The 9,731-nt window shown below is 35.9% G+C and overlaps 1 protein-coding gene across 2 annotated transcripts in view; it reads right to left on the bottom strand.

The window, feature by feature from the left end:
• Nucleotides 1-3,928: 3,928 nt before the first annotated feature.
• The window catches only part of LOC124153921 (transcriptional coactivator YAP1-A), a 139,925-nt gene continuing 134,122 nt past the window's right edge, over nucleotides 3,929-9,731 (bottom strand). For both annotated transcript variants that reach the window (XM_046527330.1, XM_046527331.1), the window contains exon 7: nucleotides 3,929-9,436. In XM_046527330.1, the coding sequence (XP_046383286.1) occupies nucleotides 9,347-9,436 (90 nt within the window). In that variant the 3' untranslated portion in view covers nucleotides 3,929-9,346. The remainder of the gene's footprint in view (nucleotides 9,437-9,731) is intronic.

The following is a 9,731-nucleotide window of genomic DNA, read 5'->3' as shown; positions in this document are numbered from 1 at the left end:
ATTGTTCCCATGTCCGCTTGCAGGCAGTAAGTAATAAAAATGTAACAATATGTTTTTTACAACAATAAATGGGGAAGTTACAGAATTAGGGTATTTTCACGGATTTTGCAATGGAATTCCAAATCACTTTCATTCCATCTTATCTTATCAATGAGAAGTACACCTAGCTTTACATATCAAAATTCAAACTTTCAATTTCTGGATAAAATCTTACCACAACACCTGAAAAAATCCTCGACAAGCAAGGTGGCCCACGAAAAGTAACTGCTCCCCTTATCCTGGAAGAGTAAATTTCGCACACCTGTGGTTTTATGAAAACTGAGCTCTACCTTCACTTACACAAACCAAACAAGGGGTTGAATAAATGAGTGAATCAAAAAATAGGTATAAAAGGTTATTTTAGCACTGCTTCAAGACTAAATTATAAGATATATATTTTTCTAAAATAAATTTCAAAGATTATCCTGTTTAACTAATTAATAAGTGATGAGGTATATTTCTAAGAGCTTGGAATGGTTGGAATTGTGAACAGACATCCACTGGACCTTCATAAACAGGCTGCCTGAAGAAATATATCACAGAGAGCAGCAGTCTGCCTCTTGTAAATCCTTTAAAATCCACAATCCACACAGGCAGGAGATGTTCTCAAAAAACTGTGTCCTGAGCAGGTGTGCACTCACACCCATTGAATCTGTTCACTTAAATCTTTTAATTTTTTTTGCTCGGCTATCAAAGTTCAAGCTCTCGGAGATGAAAGCAATTGAGAGTATCCACTGGGTTTGGGATGGTAGATAGACCTCTAAATATAGAGGTTGGCAGCAGGCCCGTGCTGGACCCCTTCTTAGGGTGGTGAACGGCCATGTTCAGATGGTACCACCACTATGCATGAGGAGTGTGGCACCATTCAACCGGCACACGGCTCTTCCGTCGATTCTCGCCCGAAGCTTCCAGAGGACGGGGGAACCTTCCAGAACCTCCATCCAGAATGTTCGGGCGAGGGATACGTCGACGCCAGCAGCCACCCAGTTCCCGCAAAGCCAGCGACTCACCAGTTAGCCTTGTATTGTGACAGTGCCTCAATAATAAAGTTCCTTCGTTACCCGGCGCTAGTGTTTAATTTAAGGTGCCTTCTCCCACAGGAGGACTACGGGGGGATGCCAAAGATTTCCGCGCTGGGGGGTGCACGAGGATACGTCCCGGTGTCCAAGCGGCCCAACACAGGCCTGTTTGGCTGCAATATAAGAGAGTTTATTCAATGAATATGCAGTCCTGGGCAAAAAGCAATGACGTTCTGAAGGTGCAATGGACTATCCTTGAGTCAGGTAGGCTAATCAAACACCAGAGAAGAAGCTATGACTTGGTGATGGAGGGGTGCCAAAAATCCAAAAATTATGCTTCCCCTCACCCAGGGCTGGCCTTGGCCCCCCAAAGCGCGGGACCCGGGGCGATGCCCCGAGCCCCGCGCTTTGGGGGGCCCCGCATTCGAGAAAAAAAAATTAAAATATACGATAGTTTTGAAAACGCAATTTCAACTATTACTGTATTGTTAAGTCCGTGCTAGACAAAAAATAATATTATGAAAAAGGAATAATAATGCAGTAATTTTTATTGTGCAATACTTAGCCAGAGAGTGGTAGGGATTCAAAATGCTCGAGTATAGAGTTTAATATTTTAAGTGAAGGGCCCCGCACTGAAGGTTTGCCCCTAGCCCCGCACCTGCTAGGGACGGCTCAGCCCTCACCCCGAGGAGAGGGTAGCAGCTCTTCTTCATGTGAATGAAGACCAGGGGCGGTCTGGGGTGATTGGGGGCCCTCAGTTTGACGGAGATCCCCTTACTGGAAGATTCAGGGGTCCTCACCCAGAAAATTTAAGGAAATTGCATACCTGGAAATCGATTTTGGCACTATTCAGGCTCTGAAAAAAAACCAAATAAAATTTAATCGAAAATAGTAATTTTGTAAGAAAAAATCCCATGAAAAGAGAGCTTATATAATTTTTATAATATATTATGGTTCTATCATCTAATTTACCAACTAAGTGAATTTGTTCCATTAAAGTGCACTGAACTCTAAAAAAAAACTCTAAAATAATCTTTTCGAATGACCATTTCAAAAAAGCATGATATGTATTCAAGTTAGCTAAGCTCACAAAAAAACTCAGGATATTTAGTAGACTGTACTCAGAAAGGCAAAAGCCACTAAAAATAAAGTTGTTAGGGAAGTGCTGGTAGTTCTTTGCGACCAAAACCTTTATTTTAAATGTGGACAATGTTGCTAGCAGGGAATTGAGCTGCAATGTCCTCTATCTTAATCACTGCTCTGAAGCAATGAAAGGATTCACCAATAAGTGCCAACTTGCTCTGAATTGGAGCAATGTAAATTAATCCAATTCTGGAGCTGAAAAAAATACGGAGTCTTCCAGTTCGGAATGTTGCTTATGAAAGGGACATGATGCCTCAGTTCAGTGGAGGCCATATTTTTCCCACCTTAATGATCATATTGATTCATTATTCAATTGCAATGGTGGAAAATGTGTATTGACATGTGCAGTGATCGACTGACACCATGTGGTACCCTAACTTTCTCACACTATCGTGAGAATTGTTGTAGAGGTATCATCAGGAGGTTTCAATGGAGATGAATGTGCAATTACTCTACTCTGACCTTTGCTTCTTCCTGAACCTATAAGCACTTGGCCATTTTTTCCTTGTGCTGCAAGTCATTTCTGGAGTTCAAGAGTCCAATGGGCTTGGCAAAATACCCTCGGAGCAGCTCTTTTTTTATTTTTTTCCTGCTATGCTCCCAGGCTGCTGGAAGAACTAACCCCTGAAAACATACTGAAACAGGGATGTGTGCATATAAAGCCATAACATCTGAAAATCCTGAAGTGACCAAGCTAGGATTTGGCTCTCTAAATGAATTTGGGAAGGAGTAATGATAAGCATGATATGAATTGCATCTTTTGAAGTGCACACTTGCAATGGAAAATAAATTTGTACATTGTCCTACCCAGATGTGCATAAAGCTTGAGAATTCCTCACTGCAAGAGAACCAAAACATATGGGTTGTGAAGCTAAGGGTATTCTGAGAGACCAAGAATAAACAACATGATGTCAGTATCCGTCCTCTTATGAATATAAACTAATTTATTCATATTTATCTCTGTGAAAGTAGGGGAAAAGCAACTTTCAACCTTATTTTCCACACTATATTGCATTGAGGTATTCAAAAGTTTGGAATTCAGATGCTGCCAGTCTTCCCAATGACCAGATGGTACTTGCTCAAACACTCATCCATGACACAACATGACTCTTGAGCATAGAAAATTATCTTTTTAACGCATCTTAGTCTGTGAATGACCCAGACGAGGCGAGAATGGGCAGAAAAATAAATCGAGGCTGATAGACTTACAGAACATTATCATGGATAGATTAAAGAGTAATAAACGGTCAACATATCACTGTAATAACATGATTATTACTTAACATGCCCAGTCCGATCATTTTTAAATGGCCAATCGACTAGAATACCCACTAGGATTCTTTAGCTTTATCACTAATTAGAAGCCACTCTTGTATCCTTGCACTTTAAAATCCACAATATGCAGTCTCCATAATATCACTAAATTATTGGAATAAAAATTATTTCATTACAATCAGCGTATTTAGAATAAATAAAATTTAAAATTTATTAATGTCTGCATTTCAAGATAGGATATGCAGTATGAATATGGACAAAACCTAAACAGAGAAGTGGTTGAACATAAGGAAAGAAAATGAAATAGGACACAAGTCTTTGACAGGTAATGATCCTCACACAGATACCGTGATTAATTGTTTCTAGTTCTTTGCGACAGCATGCAATTGCTGCTACACTGAATTGAATGTAGCAACAATAAAAGAGATGCAGGATGAAATGAAAAACAAGAACTTGGTTCATTATTTTTATTTGTATTTACATACAAAATTACCGGTAGAGAAAGAGTACAATAGTGATAATAGGCTCATTTAACTTGTTAATATATTGTACTCGTGAATATCTCTGATGCATTCATGAGTTGCTTAAATAATATCGCTCCGCTGCCAAGATAGTTGCATGGGAAGTGATTAATGTCCCACAGATTAAATAATACATGTATTTACAAAGGTACTCTCGTACCTTCAGAAGGTATAGGTAATCACACAAATGAGTTGATGAATTATGAACATGATGGCCCATTCATACCAGCGTAAATTTACTCATTGGCAAATTTAAGTCATGTGCACAGTGTGTGTTGGCAGTAAAACGTCTTCCATTACATACATATGTATTTACTCAAAGTTCCTATTATAATGACGCTGTAGGAACTTTCTTGAATATCATGAATGATCAGAATATGTTGAAAAGTAATTTGCCTGCAGAAACAATATGCAAAAGTTAATGTATTCTTTCTCATTGAAAGTTGTAGATATCTCACTATGTGTCTCAAGGATATTTTCTCTAACAGAGTAATAGATAAATACAGTTAGCTGAAGTAATGAACCTAATTAAATAACAGAGATGCAGAAATGTTTTAACTTCAGTGATAATTAGAAGTATTGATAGACCAAAATAGAGCAGAATGTATACTAGGGAGTTAGGATTTCAAATTAAAGTTATACACAAAATGAAAAAGATACACTGATAATTTCATAACCCATGAAAATATGTTCCATGAGAGCACTGGAATGCAATTATAGAATGAAACTCTGCCAACACCACCATCATGCCAAATGAATATTAACGCTAATGTGAACATCCAACTAAAAGTACAATGGTGCATTACAACTTTGCATGTGGAAATCCATGCTCATGCTTAATGGACCTAAGAGTATAAAAATTATATGAAAATCAATTAAAATTATATTCTACACGACAATGTAGAAACTGCAATAAAAAAACTGGCACTAAATATTGCATACCTATTTATAAAGAGAGTTGATGATATGAAACCATGGCAAAGGGCGGAATATCAGTTTCAATGATTGCCATATTGAAATTTGCTTAATTCCTCAAGAAATATTGTCAAATATTTGAAAATATGGAGATCAAAACCCAACACCCACAGAGTATACTACACAAGATACAAGTCTAAAAAAAATATTAGTTCTTAAAGTTTGTATTATAACTAAAATAAATTTCATTTCAAACAATATTTCCACATATTACCATTTGTATATAATTTATCCAAATTACAAAACAACCACAGTTTCCTTTCTTTTACTGATAACAATAATAAAAGACTCGTGCAGATTTTAAACAACACAAGGCACAGTCAAGAGCAATAAAAATCTTGCATGATATTGGCACAATAACAGGAAGATCCACCTCAAACAGTTAACTCAAATGCCTTATCACCAACACAATTACATGCATATGCCAAATTTGTAGTTTTTGTTGGCCCAGTCAATTTTAAAAACTTTTATTTTCTTAAAGTAAGGCACCATAACTATGATGGACTAAGCTCATTTGTATTAGCAATGGACACCTTACAGGCAATGGACACCATCATAGTAACTTACAAGAAAAATATTTTTTTCGAAGCCCACTATCACTTAGGGCTCGAGTAACAGGAGCATTGACCAGGCCACAAACCAAGAGCACTTAATGACATGTCTAATTCCATTGAGGCACACCTGGTATCACGATTGATGGCATAATCGTACCACAACTAGTGACGGGCTTTCATAGAGTTTATGTACAGTCAGTAAAATGCAGACTTAATAAAATGAGCAATCTTTTGAATCTTACAAATGTTACTTTGCTTATAAAAATACTAGTAAAAATGACAATTTTAACCCTTCAAAATTTCACAAAGTGAGGTCAGTATGTACAAGTTTTAATGGCACAAAACACTCAAATATTCCTGAAATTTTAAACCACTTCAGGTGTCATTAATGGTGAGCCAATTGACGATACTCATTTTGGAACAAAAATACAAAAAAGCATTGTTTTCAAGATCCATTGCTGTTGAGGACAGATTTATTTATGCTAGACATTCAAGGTAATTACATTTGCTGGCAATGAATTATAGTTCAATAATTACAATACATATTCCAAGGCTCTAAATTTACTACCAGCACTATTGAGAGAGAATTTCCAACATGAATAAAAATATTTGGCTATTTTAAGTAGCAAAACAAATGATAAGGCCCATCAAAAAGGGGTCTATTTTACGCAAATAATAGACGCTGCAGGTAGTTTACAAGGCCATTATTTGATATTCTTCATTTGGTCTCATCTATCAATCTAAATCAGCAATATAAAATGACATCACAAGTCTCATTAAACAAACGAAAAACCTTAGGTAAGTCCAAACATCAATGGAGTTGATACAAGCTTCAGAAAGAAGTGGTTTCTCCAACAAGGACTAAATACTCTGTCATTATTTAGAGTACCCTGTGTACTGAGCACATGGGAGGCCCTTGAAAGTTATTGCTTTATGATTGTGAGGTATAATTTGAGTTTCTGTCCTTTTTTTTCCATATATCTAGGTGAATGAAGGGTTAAAGATGGAAAGGGAACCACGAAAAATCTAGGGATGTTGAAACACTATACATTAAGTCATACTTTAAGTCCAATCATTTACATGTGTGTATATTGTTTAAAAAATAGCTTATTATTTAAGAAAATACTACATGGGCTAAATTCCAACATACAAGTCTATAAAAATGACGATTTGAGCCAAAGTAATCCTCTTTAGCTGCAACTACCAAATAAAATGGTAGCAAAATAGTCAAAGTTTGATGCCTTGTAAGTGAAACAAGAAAGCCATTAAAAATTAAGCTACATTACCAATTATATTCATTTCTAAGTCAAGGCATTTTCTTGTGGGACGGAAAAATTATGCTCAGCAACCTATCACGATGATGACGATGCCATTAAGCATAACATATTTGACATGGCTCATAATAATTATCCCCTCAAACTTCATAACTTACAAAAGTGCCAATAGATTTTCTGTTTTCTCCTACATGGAAAGTTGAGAAGACAAGATGTTTTGCATGCAGAGAAAACACTATGTACATTAATACACTAGAGTTTCTCTATTAATAGATATTCAACATTACTTTTTCCTGAAGCACCAGAGAACATGTCTTAAAATGGCTATCCCTTTCCATGTATTACAAAGAGATTTCTATTGTTCCGACATGACGCATTTAAGCATGTTGTATCATCTATAGTCACCGATGCTAGAACCCTTAAAGGGAAATGAACTTCAATTTCTCTTGAAGCAGATCACTCCTTGTTCTTCCACATCCCAAAAAATATATCTTTTTAAATATTCTCCCTCATATAATGACCACACAGTAAAGGCACAACTTCCCATCAAGCGGGAATGAATCCCATGAATATCGATAATCAGTATCAATTTTCAGTACAAATATGCTCTGGTACCTCTGTCAGAATTTTAAATAATACATCTTAATATTCTGAAGAGTGACAGAGCAAGCTCATAGCATAACAATATTCAAAGAAATGCTCTACTTTCTGATTATGATTATGGTTAAACTGTTAATCATTAACAGTTGTTGCAGGACAAATGATCAAATATAGTAATTCAAAGATTTTACAGGGGTCAGGGAAACACTGTAACAAGTTGACATCAGCTGAAACGTAAAAATTATCAAGCACAGATTATTCCCAGTTATCCCCAGATAGAGACCAACTACAACTAATAGCAAACATTTGCGAATCCGGAACTTAAATTTAATTTTTTACGTTAATATTTCTTTTCCCATTACAATTAATTTTAATACCACACAATTTGTCTCTGTAATATACTATGCATCTATATTTAGTGTTTTATAACCTAATATACATTTTTACTACATAATTGTCACAGGCAAAACACAAGAGAAGAATAGTGACATTCGTTAGCCTATTTATCTGTATAATGTATGCAAAAAATAGTATTCTAAAATTACAAACATTTCATTGAGCACTTTCAACAGTAAATTTTCTATCTTTCTAATATCAACACTGCAAATTTCTTAACAAAAGTTTTTCCCGTAGGTTAAAAAGATTTCATCACACCACACCATCACATGCCAAAAAAAGGAATAACTGGGATAACCTGTAACTTCATAAATTTTTCCAAAGAGCAATGCCACAATGCTGGTAAATTACAGTGATCAAAACATAATAATTATGTTACATAAAATATAATACTCTTTCACCGCATGACAAAAATACACACAGTAAAGCAAAATTTTTATATAAACTACTCCCTTGAAATGATATTACTGATACTTGATTAACTTAACCTGATACTTAAAAGACCCACTCCAATGAGCACATTAAAAGCTAGTTCTCTGATGCTTAAGGATAAAATAGGAAAACAAAAACTCTTTTACCTCTAAAATAGTTAGAGCTAGAGCAACCACAACCATTCTTGAAAACAAACTGCACTATATCACTGTCTTGGAGCTCAGTGTGTCATAAAATCTACTACCGAACTCAAACTTTTATGGAGGCATTTACGAAGAGAGGAAGGTGGCCCCATACCCTGACCTCCATAAACATACCGGTAATTAAACACACCCAAGAGATAAACCCAGGGTAGTAGTAGTTAGCTGAAAACTGCAAAGCATCGAACTTGACAATTGTTGATTAAAATGGTCAAAAATAGTCGAAGTCTTCATGTTCCAATCATGGATTTCATGACAACTATTCTATCAAGGTTGAAATCCAAGTACTGGCCAATTTGCAGTCGCTTAGTAACTCTAATAGTTCATGTATTTAGTTCCTCAGCATATCCAAGCCAATGGCTTAGAATCATCATAGTAGCATCCCTTAAAGCTATGCAACAACATTGCTGGCATTCCATAACTTTTTTTCTTTCCAATCAGGAATAAAATGTCCGTGGGATGGACAGAAAACATTCACTTGGCACTTGATTATTCTCATTCACCAATTGTCTTCAAGCACAACACTAGCTAAAAAATTCTTGTGAGGTGCTCTTCCATTCTTGAATCAGCTGCACAATAAAAAAAACTCGATTATGTTTAAGCAAATATCCTGTGATCCTTCAATAACCATAAAATATGTCAATTATTCCACTTGAGCATGTTTAGGTACAACAATCAACTCCATCACAACTTGTTTCAGGATATAAAAATTCTATGCTTATAAAATATTGAAGATTGCCTAATCCTGGGACGTTCCCTGCACATCTTGTAATGCTTCACAGTAAACCAAAAGGGCAAACTGCAAAACATCAAATGTATGAGCTGGGAGATATTGTTCGCACTTCACTTTTCACATATTCTCTTCTTCAGCCTTCTAGGATACAGCTGCCTTCTTCTCAGGAAACTCCAATTCATTCATTAGAGCCACGTCAAGGCATTATCCTGTTTACTTGGGTTGATCAAAGCTTGCACATCTTCCAGAATGTCACTAGAGAACTCCTCACTCAACTAGAATGAAAAAAAAACAATAGACTGAATACAGGAAGGTCAGAAATTTTAAGATTTGACGAAATACTTATGCAGAAACAAGGAATTTTCTGAAGCATGAAAAATGACTTTCATCCGAGATTTCTTACGAATAAATGTAATGGATATAAATGTTATTTTCATGAGTTTATTGTCCATTTCTCTTTAATAAGTTTTGCAGAGAAAATTATGAATAACGAAAGCCACACGCCACCGATGGTTTAATGACTTTAGGTAGTAATCGTGCCATATCACATTGACTTCAATCAAAACGTCC

The sequence above is a fragment of the Ischnura elegans genome, chromosome 2 (genome assembly GCF_921293095.1).
Source record: "Ischnura elegans chromosome 2, ioIscEleg1.1, whole genome shotgun sequence".
Classification (NCBI taxonomy): Eukaryota; Metazoa; Arthropoda; class Insecta; order Odonata; family Coenagrionidae; genus Ischnura; species Ischnura elegans.
Note: the sequence above shows the minus strand (reverse complement) of the source record. Positions and strands in the feature narration are given on the sequence as shown.